Raw genomic sequence first — 16,767 nt, 5'->3', positions numbered from 1 at the left:
TCCTGCCCCCCGCGCCCGCGGCACCGAGCGGCGGAAATGGCTGGCGGGGACAGCGGGGCCGCTGCCGGGCGCGGTTCCCGAGGCCGGCGGGTGCGGGGTCGGGCCGGCAGCGGCGGCGGCGGCGGCCGGGACCCAACTGCCGCGAAGGGGCAGGGGCGGCCCGAGCGGAGGCTCGCCCATATCCAAGATGGCCGCCGCCGCTTCACGGGCCGCGCCCTCGCGCGAGATGACCTCACGCTCGCTTCACACCGCCCCGCCCCTCCCGCCGCCAGGGGGCGCGCAAGGCAGGTGGCGGCGCTCCGCCCGCCCGATTCGACGGCGCGGCGCTGCCGGAAGCGCGGGTGGGAGCGGCCGGCGGGGCCGAGGCGGCGCCTGCCCCGGGCCGGCGGGGAGCAGGTGCGGCGGGGCGCGGGCAGCCGCGGTGCTGGCGGGGGCACGAGGTGGTGGGCTGGGGGCAGCGCAGACGTGACCAGGCCCCCGCTCCTCCACCCGCCCCAGGGCGCCAGTGGTCCTGGCGGCACCCGCTCCCCTGGCGTCCGGGCGGTGTCTCCGCTGTCCCCGGCCGTGCCCGCGGGACGCGGCACCGCGCCTGGGGCCGGGGCTGCTGCGCCGGGGCACGGGCACTCGGCACCGGCCGGCAGTGCCGCAGGCCTCGCTCGGGACAGCCCTCCTTGCGGGTGTTCGGAGCTGGCGGGCGCGGCGGGGGCAGCGCTCGGTTTTCCGCAGCTGGTGGCGGCGGTCGGTGAGTGCCGCAGGTGGCGGCGTTGTGCCCGCGGCTGGCGCTGGGCCGGTGTTCCCTGGGGAGCCCGCCGCGTTCAAGTCGTGCTGTTGTGCCGTGCCCGCGGCTGGGCTGTCCTTCGGAAGGTGAAATAAAGCCGCGTTTTCTTTCTCAGAGAGGCTGTTGCCTGTTGGTCGCTCACCTGCCTGCGTCCGTGCCGCTGCTTGCGCAGGGGGCCCGGTGGATGTTGCCTTTGCCGCGTTGGGAGACCTCTGCCTTTGGGAGCAAAGCTCCCGTCACCTCTGACAGCAGCTCCCGGGAGGCTCTGCTGGCACAGGAGGTGGCGCAGGGCGAGTGGAAAGTCGGGAACCGCCTGACTCGTAGCCGTGCGGTGACCGGGTTTGGTGTCTGTTTTTCAGGTGGATGCCTCGTGCGCGGTGTCATCCCTCCACAAAGAAGCTAACCTGAAATTCCAACTCTTAACACCGTTTATGGTGGCAGACCCAAGTTGTTCTTAACGACCAGTCCCTCTGGCTTTCCCTGCTGAGCTCCTCTCCACCTCAAGGTGCGCTGTGTGTTGCATCTAATGTTCATGTTTACAATTAGTTGAAAGTAAGATTTTAAAGGGTTATAATGTGGGTAATGCTTTTAACTCATGAAGCATGTGTGGTCCTTACACAGCGTAGTTGTGTGATAGTTTATTAGCATTGGAAGAGTTCTTCTGTGGATTTTAGCCGCACCGAGGCTTACACCTTTGGAAATGCTTTTTGCTGGAGTTTGAATAGCCAACATGTTTTGGAGTGCTGTAAAAAGAAGCCAAGCAATAGTTTTGCAAAGCTGCCACATTCCTGAAAAGTGTGGCTCCTGGTTCCACCGGCTGCTGTTGCCCCTGGGTTGTTCAAAGCTGGTTGCTTGACGGTGCTTGGCGTTTGGTACTGAGACTTGTTGGGCTCCTCCTGAGAGGCGGTTACGAGGAGTGGGGGTGCTTGTTTGAAGCTGGTTGTTGTGCAGTGGCACTGGAGTAGATCACAGTTGCTTGAATGACTCCAACGTTACAATATTTCTGAACTATGAGTGTCTCTGAAGCCTAATCTTTAACCAGTGAATGTGTCTGTATGTATCTGAAGGAGCACGAGGCACACAGATACTTTGAGCTGTCCTATGCAAAATCTGAGAAGTAGTTACAGCAAAGCTACAAAACAAATCAAAGCTGAAAAGAGACAAGAATACAGATACCTGCACTCAGCTGTGCAGTTTAGATTCGTATAGGTTCTTTTATTTCTTAAAGGTCACATTAGAGGAATCGGCACTGAAAAGGTGCAGTTTCATCCCTGGCACCAGAGGGGAGATGTGCATGATCTGCAGTTAATGCAGCGTTAGATTCTGGGTGGATCAGGACACAGAAGCTCAATTAAAAACCAAACAAACCACAATTTCAGACTGTCGTGGTGGTTGTACGCTCTGGAGGGTGTTCACATCAAACGGGTAAGCGCCATAATGTGCTCTGGTTCCCATATCTGCTGTGTTCATAGGGTTCCTTCTTCCCAGCAAGAAGCACATCTGGAGTTGTAGTTACCTCTTTGTAACAGAACAGTTAGCTAACAAACGTAGTTAAATGATGTATGAGCAAGGATATGTATGGAGCCTACTAAAAAGGCAGCATTCTGCTCCTTCGCAGTGCTCTTGTTGACTAGTGGGTTGAGCAATTGGCATATTTACATTTAATAAAAACATCAGCTTGTAACATGTTCAAATATAGGACACTGGGGAGGAAGAGGACAATCTTCTAGGTAACTAATTCTTAACTGAAGTCAGGAAACTGTAACAGAGCAGCTCTCTCTCCAGAAGGCCCCCAGCACCACTGACCTCTGAGCTCCTGGCAGGGCTTGAACTACAGACACGGGTGTGGGGCCAGAGCAGCAGCTTTGCTGGAACAGCTCTGTTGGAGGGCCCAGAGACTCCCATGTTGTTGCCTCCTGAAGCTTCAGGTCATGACTAGAAACAACCACCATAAAGCAATTCTCCAGTTGCAAGAAGTGCTTGGGGATGAGAAGGTTTTTTTCCACACTTTTCCTGAAAACTGAGGTTTTTGCTCTGTCCTCTTGTTATTAAAGATCATTTGCTGACTTCCATATACAGCCTGGTATTGAGGGTCTCGCCCCTAGCCTGTGATCACAGCCTGATTACAGCACATGTGCTCGGTCAGTGTTTTCCAAAAGCTTCTGCAATCACCGTGTTTGTTTTACCAGTTTTGTATGCAAGGAAGCAGCACAAAAATCTGTGTCAGCCTCTTCCTGACAAAGGCTGTGGGAGGAAGGAAGGGTTGGCACAGGGAGTATCTGTCAGAGTGAGAGAAGGTGATCTGGAGGGAAAGAGCGTGCTGCTGGAGGAGGTTACCTGACATAGCTTCATTCTGTGGCTTGGAGAATTAAGGAATGGCTGCTTTGAAGGCAGCCAGGGGCTCCTTGTGCCTTAAGGTGGTGGCAGTCACGATTCCTAACTGCTGACTGTATTTAATCTGAATTAAACCTCTGGGGTAGGTATCTGCATGACTGGGGGGTACTGGGAGATCCTGGGTTGGGTAGCCAGGTCAGGGACTAGTTGTAGATGCTGTTCTGCCTGTTCTGTTCATCTCTGTGTCAGAGCTGGTGGTGTCTGGTGGTGATGCTGACACAGATGCTGATGTAGTCCTAGGGGTTTCTGTTGATCTGAACCCTTTTGTGGACATATGGTTTCCTTTACAAAGTAAACAGTGGGGATTTTATCCTTGTCCTTAAACTGAAGGAGAGGATCCTGGCAGGAGGAAGTTCTTCATGGCTTTTTCATGCTTTGCAGAAAATGCTCTGAAGGCAAACTGGACAGCACCTGCTGGAACTAAATCTGCCCAAAAAACATCTTCCTTCACTCTTAGGCCAGTTTGTCATCAAGAGGGAATCTCTGCAACGGCCGAACTCTACAAGTGATGGGCTCGGAGAACAGCGCTTTAAAGAGCTACACACTGGAAGAGCCACCATTCACACTGCCAACGGGACACACAGTTTATCCGGCTGTGCTGCAAGATGGCAAACTTGCTTCAGTTTTTGTGTACAAGAGAGAGAATGAAGATAAGGTTAATAAAGCTGCCAAGGTACTGTGGAGAGCGGGCCTGGGACAGGCTTATCAGAGTTGTCCCTCCTATTTCTTGGAGGGGTGGGAATCAGTTCATGAGGGTTAAATCATTGGGGAGTAAGAGCAGGAGAAAAGGTCGAAGTTGACACTGGCTGCGGAGAGCTGCCGTGCAGGGGGACAGGAGAGGTGGCAGCTGCAAAACTCAATGTGTGCTGCAGGATGTGAGCAGTGGTGGAAGCACTGTTCAGGCAGCAATACCTTACTGGTCTCTTCCTGCAGATAGATGTCAGAGAGTGTTACTTGGGTAGATCTACCCAAAATACTGTATTTATTCGGTGTAAGACTGACTGTATCTAGGTGTATTTAAGTTCAGCAGTGGGTGGTTGTGCTGAGTGCTTGGTGAGGAGCAGGGATGGGCTGTCTGAATTCAAGCAGAAACCATGGCTAAAAGCATGAGGCTAACCTCTGCAGCAGAGAGAGGTGCCTTGAATGAGATTTAACAGATGTCTTTGTTTCTGGAAGCACCTGAAAACCTTGCGCCACCCTTGCCTTCTGCGCTTCCTGTCTTGTACTGTGGAAGCAAATGGGATCCACCTGGTTACAGAACGTGTGAAGCCTTTGGAGATGGTCCTGGAGACACTCTCTTCCGCAGAAATCTGTGCAGGGATCTATGATGTGTTGCTGGCACTCATCTTCCTCCATGACCGGGTAGGTATCCCCAGCAGCAGTCATCAGGCTTTGGTGGGAGCCCGATGAACGTGACAGGAGAGTGTTGTACCTGCGCTTGCCTGGATGACTGTCTCATTCCTGATCCCTCAGAAAGACATACACAAACCCCCCACAGTTCTTTTAGGCTGAAGCTGCTAAAATCATTGGCTGCTTTGTAGGAGGAAGGGTAATTGAAAATGTGTTTGGAAATAAGAGAGCAGTTCTCAATTCATGAATTGACATCTGCTTCCAGTGCTGCTTTTGGGGAAATAGTATTGCTCAGTCTTGGCATTTATTTACAGCTGTTGCCACATGTCAGAGATTGGTGTCACCACTCCTCTGTTTTGTCACTGTGTGTTTATCCAGGACTGCACTTAAATCCTGGCTCAAGCTGTAGCTTTTGGGCTTTGTCTTCATAGTTGGAGGGCTTGTCTGGATTAAGAGTTGCGCTGTAAGGGCTGTGACAACTAGAGCTTTGTCTGCTCTAAAAACCCAGCCCTTCTGCCTCATACCTGCAAAATCCTGAACAACCTTTAGTATCGTGCCCTTTTTGGCAGCTTTCTCTCAGCTCCTTGCAGTACCTGATTAGTGTTGATTAAGATTTTATATCTTCATCTATCCCCGAGTCCATTATCTTTTTATGTTTTAGGGAAACCTGACACATAACAACGTCTGTTTATCATCCGTTTTTGTAAGTGAGGATGGGCACTGGAAGCTGGGAGGAATGGAAACAGTCTGTAACTTCAGTGAAGCCACCCCAGAGGTAAGAGCCAAGCAAATGCATACTCTGATGCCTGGGAGAGGGCTCCTGGCCTGCGGAAGCTGGCCACCTAGCCAAGTGAAGGCCCAAGTCCTTCCAGTTACCTGAATTCACTGTTAAGTGTGTTGGCTTGCTTTCAGCTTTGGCCTGAACCTTTACTCTAAGGACAATGGGACTATAAACTACAATGTCTATACAAACAGAAACTGATTCCCCATTAGCCAGAAAGCAGCTGCTTTTCTAAGGGTTACTGCTGGCTGGTAGGTTAAGATTGAGGAGAGTGAGAAATCTTTGCTCCTCTGGACTGATGTAAAACAACCTGGGGGGGAAAGAAAAAAGCTTTAGTGTGAAGCAGGAAGATCCAGGTTGAAATGAATCAGTAAGGAAAAGAATTTCAATGACTCCTTAGCTTTTGCTGCTGGCATCTTCATTGCTTGTTAGTGGTCTTAGGAAAATTCCTGGTTTGATTTCTGCTGCATGCTGTGCAGAGTCATTGCTGCAGCCTGGCACTGCATTGTAAATGTATATTGCCTTTTCTCCCAGAGCATATACAAATCCTTCACAACCTGTACTGAGTGTCCCTGGTGTGTATTGCCTTCCAGAAAGGATCAGGCAGGCACACAGCTAACTGGCCTGCGTGGTGGTGCACAGCAGCGCAAAGAGCGCAGCAGTAAGACCTGACAGCTAAAGCTAATTAAATCCTTTCCCTGTCCAGATGGATTATGCAGGACAGTAGGACTGAGGGCTAAAGGGACAAGTTGGCTGCGATGCCCTGAAGTTGCTCTCTGTCAGCTTGGTGCTTCACACCTGCTCCTCTTGTGCTTCCCCGCCGGGCAGAGCAAAGTGCAGCCTGCCCCGGCTGCATGCTGAAGGGGCAGGGGAGAGCCTGCTCCTGCTGCTGGGCACAGGTGAGCAGTCGAGGCAGCTCATGTCTCCCCTCTTTTCCTTCTAGTTCCTCTGCCATGTCAAGTCGGTACGAGACCAGTCATGCATCCCTTGTGAGGAGATGGTGAGTAACATCATTACTTGGAGGAACTTCTTGCTGGCAACAAATAAAATTGCAATGGTCAGGAAATAATCTTTATTCACACATTTTGGTTCCATACGCCTGAATAGGAGGTTAGCTATTGGGTAATATGTGAGGTTTACTCTCTTCCTTTTTTCCCCCTCTTTCATCCCATCCCTGTTTTGGGAATGATGTTGGGCATAGGGAAGTGACATTCTGAATGAGGAGTGATGGGGACAGCAGATTCCCGTAATACTTTTCAGACACTTTGTGTTGCAGCTTTAATGCTTCTGAATCACCAAAGCTTTGCAAAAATTACAGAGCAGTTGCTGAGATTGCCCAGATCACTGTGGTCTCACAGCTGTGTGCTTTCAAAACAGCCTCTTCTCACTTGTTAGTCACCTGTCCATGAAGCATCCTCTGAGCTGCTTGTGCTAAAGGAGCTCTCTTTCTCTCTCCAATTATCACCTGTTTCCATAGAAATGCTGGAAGCTGCTGACCTGCAGTCGCTGCACGCATTCATCGGGGAATTGTTTCATCATTATGAAGTTGCTCCTTTGGGTTATAAATTCCCCCATGGAGTTTTTTTTAGCATAATATTCTACTTGTAGGGTACTCAGTGGAGCTTTGGTGCTACAGAAGGAATTGGAGAGTGCGTATGGTGAGGGGTGGGAACTAAAACTCATGGAAACTACTGCGTATTTCATAATATTTCATAGTAATGCTTTCCTGATCTTTTGTGTTTGTTTTCAGTCTGCAGATTTCAAGATTCTGCCCAGCAGCTACGGGCACGCGAGGGATGCCTTCGCGTTTGGAACAACAGTTGAGAATCTCCTCAAAGTCCTCAATGATCAGGGTGAGGAATGACACGTTGCTATCAACAGGCCTCTGTAACTTATTCCTTGCGTTCATCGAGCCATTTTGTTGTGGCTGGCAGATGCGCTACAGGTTCAGCGGCCATTGCTGTTCTTTGTGTTTGCTAAGTTAAAACGCAGGCTTTGGCTTCTCCTGTATTCCCCTTTCCCTGCGTTTGGACATGCTCAGATGTGGCTGGAGGTCACCGGCTTGTGTAATGTGGGCACTTCCAAACCTGCTCTGCAGCAGTCAGAGGTTCGCCCGGTCCTGCCTCACCAGCCACTTCACTAAGGCTTATGGATGCGGGAGCATGGATGTTGTGTACCGCAGCTGAGCAGGGGCCCTATAGCAGGGAGGGAGCAGAAAGCTTCTTGGGAAGACAGTAGCATTCCTTGGTGCCCCAAAGACCAAGCAGCTTTGGAAGAGAAATAGAAATGCTGTTTTCCCTTCCTTTAGGCCAGATATGAGTAATTTTGCTATCAAATAGAGCTAAAAATTAAATTTTTGGGAGGATGGAGGACTACTGAACATAGCTTGTTTAATGTTGAGAGAGAAATCTAACTGTAGGTGCTCTGAATTTCAGTTTCAGCAGATATTCTCTCCAGCTTTCAGCAAACCTTGCACTGTACACTGCTGAACCCAGATCCAAAGTGTCGTCCACCACTGTCCAGCTTACTGTCTCATGAATTTTTCAGGTAAGGAAAGGAATATCCTGCTTTTCTTGTTATGTCTTGATACTGCTTGTTTCTGTGTTGCAAATGTGTTCATTTTGTGAAGGTGTGTTACTTTCAGATGGGAAGTGCAGACTTCATCCCTACCTCTTACAGAAAAGAGACTTCTTAAATTAAGAAAGTGTTAGCCTTCCAAATGAGGTGCTGAGCTGGCAGCGGTGGCAGAAGTGTGTCCCTTAGTCACATGCAGTCAGTTGGATGTCCCCACGCTCATGGGAGGTAGTAGGAAATGCTGTAGAAAAAATCTTTAGCAGTGCTGCTGGAGCAAAGCAGGCTCTGAGATAATCCACAGAGAGCTGTGCCTGCTGTCCCCTGAGTGCTTCTCTAGGTGGTGGCATTAGTGTAGCGTGGCACTTGGTTCTCCTCATTGCCCTGGCCAGGTGGTCAGGGTGGCTAGTGCCAACACTGCCCAGGTCTTCCTGTGAATTGCTGACTTCGAAGTGCAGCACTGTGCAGGGGCAGCTTTCGGGTGATGGGTCACACCTCCATGCTGGCGTCCACCAGCATTTGACTTGTATCCCTCAGGCTAGTTCTCTCTGCTAGAAGGAGGACGGGGATTTGCAGTCTCTTCGTTGTAAGTGGTTTAGTATCAATAAGGATCACACTTGACTATTTTTGTGCTTAGGAATGATTTTCTGGAAGTTGTGAATTTTCTGAAGACCTTAACTCTAAAATCTGAGGAGGAAAAAACAGAATTTTTCAAGTAAGTAAGTGAAGGAACTATAATCCGGAAGCTTCTTATTCCAGGAATTTCCTATTTCAGACCGTGGGAGACCTGGGAAGACTAGGAGCCAGAGAGGTAGTTAAGTGGGTGATTTTGATTGCTTTGGCAGAACATTTTTTGCTTTGTAATATTTTGGGTACTTGAGCCAAAATAACATTTGCATCAAATAGGAAATTTCACTCCCTCCTTTACCAATTTCTTGTGAACCGTTTGGTGTTTGGGGGGAGTGATGCCTGCTGGGCTCTGCATCATTCTGATACTCGCCAGCCTCTGGCGTGACACTCTGCACAGCCACATGGACAGTGGGGTTTTTACCTGCCACAGATCAATTGCTGTCACTGGAGAACCAGTCCGAAACCAGACTGTAGTGACATGCGTCACTTCAAGGGTGCTTTTCTGAATCCTGTCTGCTTGCTAGCAGCTGGGTTGAACTCTACAAGGCCAAGAACAGCAGCATTCCCAAGAGTACAGGGGTATGAAAAGGGAAGAATTTTTCCATTGTCCATGTTCTAATACAGTTAATGCACTTCGTGGGGCATAATAATGATGGTATTAGCAGAAGTTAAATTATTCAGGTTCTCTTCCACACGCTTTAGCTGCACTGTTCCATCTCCCACTGTACCATGGCAGAGCAGGAATCATTTGTAAAGCTGACCCGTGTGCTGTAGTGTTGCAGTAGAGGAGGGAGTGTGGCCTAACAGTGTTTCCAGCTCCTGTTTTGTGTTGCCTTTGCCTGAAAGCCTCAGGCAGGAGCAGAGCCTTGTCCTTCTAGGTTAGAGTGCACACAGAGTGAGAGGCTGTGATGGGACGCTGTCTCTAGGAGATGAGGCAGACACAAAAAGGGGAAAGTGATATTAAGGGAAACAGTCATAAATGCATGAAGGCTGCCTTGATACCAATTGCTCTCTCCTGGAACGCAGATTCCTACTGGATAGGGTGGCTGGGCTGTCAGAGGAGCTGATAGCATCGCGGCTGGTGCCTCTTCTACTCAATCAGCTCGTGTTTGCAGAACCTGTAGCTGTCAAGAGTTTTCTTCCTCATCTGCTGGGTCCAAAGAAAGGTGACCTTTAAATACTTTCTCTTCACAATTATTAGTGACATGTTTGGAATGAATTCAGAGTGATCGTTCCATTCAGTCAAGGGAATAGTGGCATTTATTTAACCAGAACAAATAGTGTAACATACAGAACTGGAAAGGATGGTTACGTGTGCTTCCCCCTTTGTAGTACTTTCCACTGCTCTGCTGATGCTGGGAGGAGAGTTAGGAATTGCTTGGGCATTTTCCCAGGTTCACGTCACCCCACCCTCCCAGCCCAGATTTTCCCAGTGGCTCACTGCATATCCCTCTTCTCGCTTTCCCCTTACCCTGGCTGCTCCTCCTTCTTCTGCCACTGCCCTTTCTCCTGTAATGGGTGCTCAGACTCTTCCTCTTTCTTCTGTAAGAAGTGTTCAGCATGTCTTGATGGATCCCCAGCTCTCTGTCCCTGCTCTTTGCCTCCTCTCTATTAAAGTTTTCCCTAAATAGCTATGGGGGTTTCAGTCAAACAGTACCTGTCTTGTGACTGACAGTGTTCAGGGTCATGACCATTGAGCAGTGGACATTGGCACTGCTGCCTCTCCTGCCTCCCATCTCTAACATCCCCAGCAAGCTGTGTTGGCAGCTGACAAAGAATCCAACCCGGCAGTGGGCTGACACTGTAGATCTTGGCTGTGATGGTTTCACAGTGAGTAGCTTTTGTGTGAGCTGTCACTTGCTGAAGCAGCCTTTTTCCATCTTCACCTCTCTTCGCTAGAGCAAATTGGAGAAAGCCAGACCAGCTGCCTCCTGTCGCCAGCCTTGTTCCAGACACACGTCATTCCTGTGCTGCTGAAGCTGTTTGAGGTTCATGAGGAGCACGTTCGAATGGTGTTGCTGTCTCACATTCATGCCTATGCAGAACTGTTCTCTCGGGAGGAGTTGAAAAACATCATATTGCCACAGGTTAAGGACAGCAAAACAATAGGTCATATATCCTAGAATATGGGATTTCTACTGCTTGGGTTAGTTCTTAGCTTGAAGTTGGGATCTCATAGCGCTGGCCACAGTTTGCAGCCTCCTTTCTATGCAAGCCCCAGCCCTTACACCCCATTCAGATCTGGACTACTGGTTTTGTAAACCCGATGCCCTCTGTCACATACACCACTTGTGCCAGTACCTGTCGGCCTTGACTGGCAACCTAACAAGAAGAGACTCTGTTCCTGTTTCACCCCACCGCTGTCAAGAATGGAGGAGTGATAGGTGTAAGCTCGGGGTGCCTTGGCCTTATGGTCAAGCATTCACCGGGCACTTTACCTTGTCACACGAAGTGTGACACCCACCCTCTTTAGCTTGTCACACAAAGTGGAAGGCTGATTTTATGCTGTGGAATAATGTCCAGTATCTACTGAGAGCTGTGGGAGATGGCAGAAATGAAATGTGCCAACAATACAACATTTTAAGGGGAAAGAAGTGAAAAAGCAGAATTTTCTGTTCTTGGTCACGTCGTTCTGTTCTTGGTGTAGGTATTGCTGGGCCTTCGAGATACCAGTGACTCCATTGTTGCGATAACGCTGCACAGCTTAGCAGTCCTCGTGTCCCTGCTCGGACCTGAAGTAGTTGTAGGTGGAGAAAGAACCAAGATTTTCAAAAGCTCTGTACCAAGCTTCATGAAAACTGCAGATCTCTCCCCGGAAGGTAAATGATGCTGTCAGAGTTCTCTTGAGATTCCTGCCTATTCTGTCCAAGCAACATGGGGGGAATTTCTTGCAGGATTCATCTGTTGCGATTGACAGGTTAATCGGGAGGGGGGTGGGAAAACCAAGCTAATTTGCAGCTAAACTACAATTCTAGATTAGGTGCTATTTGTGGATACAGAATTGGTATCAGAAGTATTTTAAATGTAGGAAATATATGGAAAAATTTAAATCTCTTCTTCATTTAAGAATCTCCGTAAGTAAAGGAGATTGTTAAATGTGTGTGTTTGGTGGAAAAACGGGACTGCCCTTCTAAAGGACTAATGGACTTATCCAGATAGTTGTTTAATATTCCCTCTGTCCTTCATGTTTTTAAAACTAGTAAATGTCATCCTCTTCCCCCAATTTCTATCCATAGCTTGGAAAAGGAATATGAACTTCCCTATTTTGTCAGCTCTCTGGAGACTTTTCAGCTAATCCAAATGAAGACAGTAGTCCCTACACCTGCTAGATAACTTGGAACCAAGTGTACTAAGGGAAAGCTTTTCTGGTTATTGAAACTAAGAATGCTTGTAACTGGAGGGAAGAATTGGCATTTGTTCTACTTTAGGTATACAGATTCAAATGAAATACATGATAGAGATCAATTTAAGTATAAATGTTTTCTTCCTGACTATGTGTGTACTGACAGCTACCACCCTTTATTAAAATCTGTGGATGGCTCATTGCATTACTGTTCTTTACATTATTGTAGTAGACTATCGTAAATAAACTCTAAGTGGATTGCATGGTAAAACCAGGTTTATTTTTCAGAATATATTTAAAATTAGACCTGATTTAACTTTAGACAAACAACAAAAAACCCCATCTTTGTCCTCAACAGTGAGTAGTGATCTGCAAAAAACAGTACTAGAGGCTGAACCTGTGAGGCTGCTTCATCTGCTTGCCTAAGCCCTGAGAAGGACATACCTTTTATCAGGGGCACTCTGGGGAAGGGTGGGTTCTGCGTGTTAACTGCCATCCTTTCCAGAGCCACAGGCCACGTGTCTGGCTGCGCTGGTAGCTCCTGGCCCAGGCAGGCACAGCTGGCTGAGAGCACAGGTAAGCCAGGTGGGAGCAGATGCTGCACTGACATTCTGGCCATACTCTCCTGAGGTGGTGGCAAAAGGGCCTTGTGCAGCCAAAGCGTCACCGCCACCACTGATCATATGCTGCAACTCCCCAGAGTGAATGGAACAAGGTGCCTGCCAAGTGATCCTCAGAAACAAACCTCCCTTCTGCAGCTTCAAAGTGTGGCATTGACTGCCTACCACCCCACCTCACCTCGGGTGTGATATGAGGGAGGCTGTCACACAGCCTTCATTCAGGGTAGAGACTCGGTACTGTAAGCTGCCTTGCTCATGCCCAAGCATAAAAGAGGGTTTGTGTGGTTGCACGAGTTTGCTTACGCTTTGAATTGCTGTGGCTGTCAGTGCTGTCTTTTTGTATGAGAAGCAGGCAACAGAGGATTTGTGCTACCATACAGGACAGAAGCTGGGATTCTGAATCCAGCCAGGTGGCAGGCAGCATTTTTTAAGGCTCTGCTCTGATCATGATCACTTTGTTCATTGTGTAGTTCTTGAAAGAATGTATCAGCAAAACCTGACCATTGAGAGTTGTCTAAACTTTGTACTGGCAAGAGCTGCAGATGGCAGGAACAGAGGAGTACTGTTCTAGATACAGATCAAGAGGCACAGCTGTTGGGTTGCTGCACCCATCTTCAGTCAGTATTCCTTGTCAGTGTTGTAAATAGGAACGTTCCAATGCTGTGGGCAGGTTCAACTAAGACTGACACCACACCTTCTGGACTTGGTATCTTCTTTTCTTTTATCCCTGCAGACTCCCCCAGTCATGTTTTAAGCAATCAGAGAAATCAGACCTCACGGCCCTTGAAGAACAATTCTAGTGTGTTCCCCATCTCTGGAAATGTACCTGTCAAGAAGTTTTCTGTGCGACAAGACAATCAGCTGGCTTTAAAGACAGGTAAAACTTAGCCCTAGCTCTTCCTTTCTAGAAATCAAGTGTTCTACAAATGAAATGTTGCTTGAGAAGATGTAAACTTCCCCCTGTGGTGATCTGAAGGGTGCAGTGAACCAAGGAAGGGAACAAGAAGGAAGCAGAGTGTGACCCTTGACTTTCTAGGGAATAGTTACTTGGGAATCTGATATACATGTACTGCTGGCTGGCCAGTCCTGAATTTCTGTTTCCTTACTGCAGGTTCTCTGCTGTGCTTCCCCCTCCATCTCCCACAGCTTGGCAGATACACCAGGTTTACAGGTCACTCACTCTCTGGCCTCTGAAGCTAACTCAGTTTACTTCCATGGCTTTTTTTTCAGTCACCTACTGCTTATGAGCAGTCAGCTGTTACTGCCCCAGGGCTCTGAGATGAATACCCCTCCTTTGCAAGCAGAAAGGGGCCACCTTTCTAAGATGAAAGAAGCTCAGTGCTGAAGCATCTTTTCAGTCAGCATTACTGGCTTATTTCTGTGCCAGGTGCTGTGATGTAAAGGAGTTTTAGGCACAACTCTCTCTCTACACTTGCTTTCTTGAATAAGTATGTAACACCTTTGTCTTCCACAGGTGAAAAAGACATTCAGTCCCCACTGAATGGAATTCCTGGAAACATTAATATGCTACGGAGCAGCAGGAGCTCTTTGACTACCTCCGAAAAGCCAGCAGAGGAGTGGCCGGACTGGAGTGAGCCAGAGGAGACAGATGCTGAGAAAACTGTGAACATTCAAATTCAGCCCCGAGAGCCACAGGGCAGCGTGCGACCTTATTTTGTTGAACATGATGTAGATGAGAAGCCTTGGGATGACTGTGAGCCCAGCAGCCCTAGTCCTGAACTGTCCTCGGGAAATTGCCTCACTGTGACCCAAGCTGATGCAGTTGAAATGCCAAGGTCTCTGCCCAGCACCCATCAGCTGAGCAAAGAATTCAAAAGCCTCAGACTGAGTCCCCCCCCAAAGTCCTGCCCCGGGAACAGCTGGAGCAATGACAAGTGGGACCACCAGGAACAACTGGGAGAAACTGTGCCACCAAAAATGACCTTTCAGGAAAGGTTGAAGTCTTCATCAGAGTCTGGCCTAGGAGAAGAATTCACGATCAAAGTGAAGAGGAAACCCGTGCAAGACCCGGAGCTGGACTGGTTTGCTGACATGATCCCAGACATTAAACCATCTTCAGCTGTCTTGATTTTACCTGAAGCGAGGACAGAAGTGGTTGTTCCCAGCCACTCTGGTGTAGTATCCAGCAGAGAAGGTGCCTCCCAGAATATGCTGTTTTCATCCAAATTTGCAGCAGCTGATGTCATTGAGGTAAGAGGCTTAGGCAGGGGGGGTTAAATGACTGCACACTTGAGAGGATCCTGAAGCACGTACATGGCACAGCACACTGTTGTAGAACCAGCTGGCTCCCTAATCAGATGATGGATAACCTGAGGAAGTAGTAGCAGCATATGCCTGTACAGTTGAGTCTTTACCTGTGAATACAAGATGCTGAGCTCTGAATGATCCATCTTATCAGGCACCAGGTAATTCAGTGTGCCATTACTACAGCAGTAAGAGAGCTCTGTGAAGAAACAGTGAGAGAATGGACTTAACATGTACACTACTAAAAGAACTGGAATTTTAACTCCAGCTTTTAATTTGTACTGCTGGTTCCTGATTGCAAAGACCCTACACTATGTTAGGGAGAGGCTTGGTTTGTTGGACAGGTAGAACAAGCCTGGAATCCTGTCTGCTGAACAGGCATGGCAGTGTGCACAAACTGAAGGAGGATGCTCAGGATTTAATGATGCTCCTGGCTCTTCTAGGAAGACCAGAGAGCATTGTAAATAAAATACCAGGAAACCAGAACTTCTGGATTACAAAGCAAAGGTTGGGGGGAGGCTTTGTTTTTGTGAAAGAATAGCGGAGACATTTCTGCATTTCAGAGAACCAGGAGGGTTATAAAACTGCCTTTTTAAGGAAGCAGGTAAATCCCTCTAGTCCTATCATTGAGACTCTGGAGACTACTTCTGTTTAGGAGGGGAGGTAGCACTCCCAACACCCACTTGAACATACAACTCTGTTAGGGAGTAGGTGTTGATTTCAAGTTGTTTTGCTAATTAAGCCTCAAGAGAGCTACTGCAGGAGTAGCAGGTGGCATGGGGAGAGAAGCTTGGGATATAAACTGAAGTTGTTTATGACATTTGAAAATGGTATACTGTTTCACAATGACAGAAGCACGGTTGTGGTATCAACTCTATTTTTTTGGGAAGGGGGGAAAGAGTCAACCACTGTAGTGCAGTCAGTGCTGTGGAGTAGAAGAGCAGCTGTCAGTGGACAGATGAGATCAAACTCATTGTGTTAGAACACAGCAGGACCAAGGGCTGTTTCCTAGGGTTAAAGACATCATCTAGTTTATAGCATCCTGTTATTAATGAGAGGTGGTTTTACTACAAACAGTTCTTGCTTTCATTTTAGGAAAATTGTATAAGACTCTCCCTGTTAGCTTCCTCTTGTCTTTAAGATGTTTCCTTTTGTAGTTACAAGTTCTTTAAGACAGAAAGCTGCAAATACTGGCACTTCATTTTTTGCCTTATGAGGAGCTTTCACCATTCTGGATCAATGTCTTGCTCTGCTATGACAAGGTGCACAGGCTACAGCCTGGCTCCTGTGCTGTGCTAAGTACAGAAGTACAGTACATGTGCCTTAATGTTGGTAATTTTACATGATTCTAGGCTGAAGCTGCAGGCTGGGGTGAAGAAGAGGAGTTGAACTGGGAAGATGATACTAACTGGTAATGAGACTGAAAGAATGGCAATTTATGGTGTGCTGGATTCTGTAAGAGAAGTTGTGGCTTCCCCACTACAATGGATAAGTACCTCAGCACTGCTTTTGCCAGAAGGCAGGCACTTGCTGCAGCAGCCAGCGAGATCCCATGGGGCCTGATCTTTTGCCATGGATACTCCTTTCCAGTCTGTGCCAAAAACTGCAGGGGTGAGGCCTGCACTCCAAGCAATGTGCCCAGCTGTGGTGCGTGCCGCTGCTACCAGAGAGGAATGGCGTGATGGGTGTGTTGGTGCTGACGTGATACTGGAGGCCAAGAGTGGTGTAAGCAATTGTTCCAAAACTCATCCCTGCTCTGAAAAACTGATGACAATAAATGAAAGTCACACTGAGTTCCTTGGTTAATGTGCCTTTTTTTTTTTTTCCTCCAGAAAAGTAAAGCCTTTAGAAATGGCTCCTTTCAACTTTCTAGCTAAGAGATGCTTTTAAGATGAATGTACAGTTTACTCCTTTATTTGGGTTTATATAGTTCTGTCAGTGGCCGGCACAGGAGGTGCTAGGAAGCTTGCAGTGAAGGGACCACTGAACACGAACTGCTTAAGCACCACATTCTTTCTGCTCTTAGCTGTGACCA

At 48.3% G+C, this 16,767-nt stretch overlaps 1 protein-coding gene across 5 annotated transcripts; it reads left to right on the top strand.

The window, feature by feature from the left end:
• Positions 1 to 338: 338 nt before the first annotated feature.
• On the top strand, positions 339 to 16,525 carry SCYL3 (SCY1 like pseudokinase 3). 5 transcript variants are annotated; one of them, XM_030495660.1, is made up of 16 exons: positions 339 to 396; positions 1,138 to 1,283; positions 2,007 to 2,203; positions 3,630 to 3,845; positions 4,349 to 4,534; positions 5,184 to 5,297; positions 6,247 to 6,303; positions 7,054 to 7,156; positions 7,739 to 7,850; positions 8,512 to 8,589; positions 9,531 to 9,670; positions 10,404 to 10,591; positions 11,152 to 11,323; positions 13,201 to 13,344; positions 13,942 to 14,678; positions 16,085 to 16,525. In XM_030495660.1, the coding sequence occupies exons 4-16, from the start codon at positions 3,681 to 3,683 to the stop codon at positions 16,145 to 16,147; spliced, it is 2,259 nt and encodes a 752-aa protein (XP_030351520.1). In that variant the 5' UTR covers positions 339 to 396; positions 1,138 to 1,283; positions 2,007 to 2,203; positions 3,630 to 3,680; the 3' UTR covers positions 16,148 to 16,525. The 5 variants fall into 5 exon arrangements, with proteins under 5 accessions (XP_030351520.1, XP_030351517.1, XP_030351519.1 ...); XM_030495657.1 differs by having other exon boundaries at positions 3,554 to 3,845; XM_030495659.1 differs by lacking the exon at positions 2,007 to 2,203.
• Positions 16,526 to 16,767: the final 242 nt, after the last annotated feature.

This window comes from Strigops habroptila, chromosome 8 (assembly GCF_004027225.2).
Source record: "Strigops habroptila isolate Jane chromosome 8, bStrHab1.2.pri, whole genome shotgun sequence".
Classification (NCBI taxonomy): domain Eukaryota; kingdom Metazoa; phylum Chordata; class Aves; order Psittaciformes; family Psittacidae; genus Strigops; species Strigops habroptila.
This window is presented reverse-complemented; position numbering and strand designations above follow the sequence as displayed.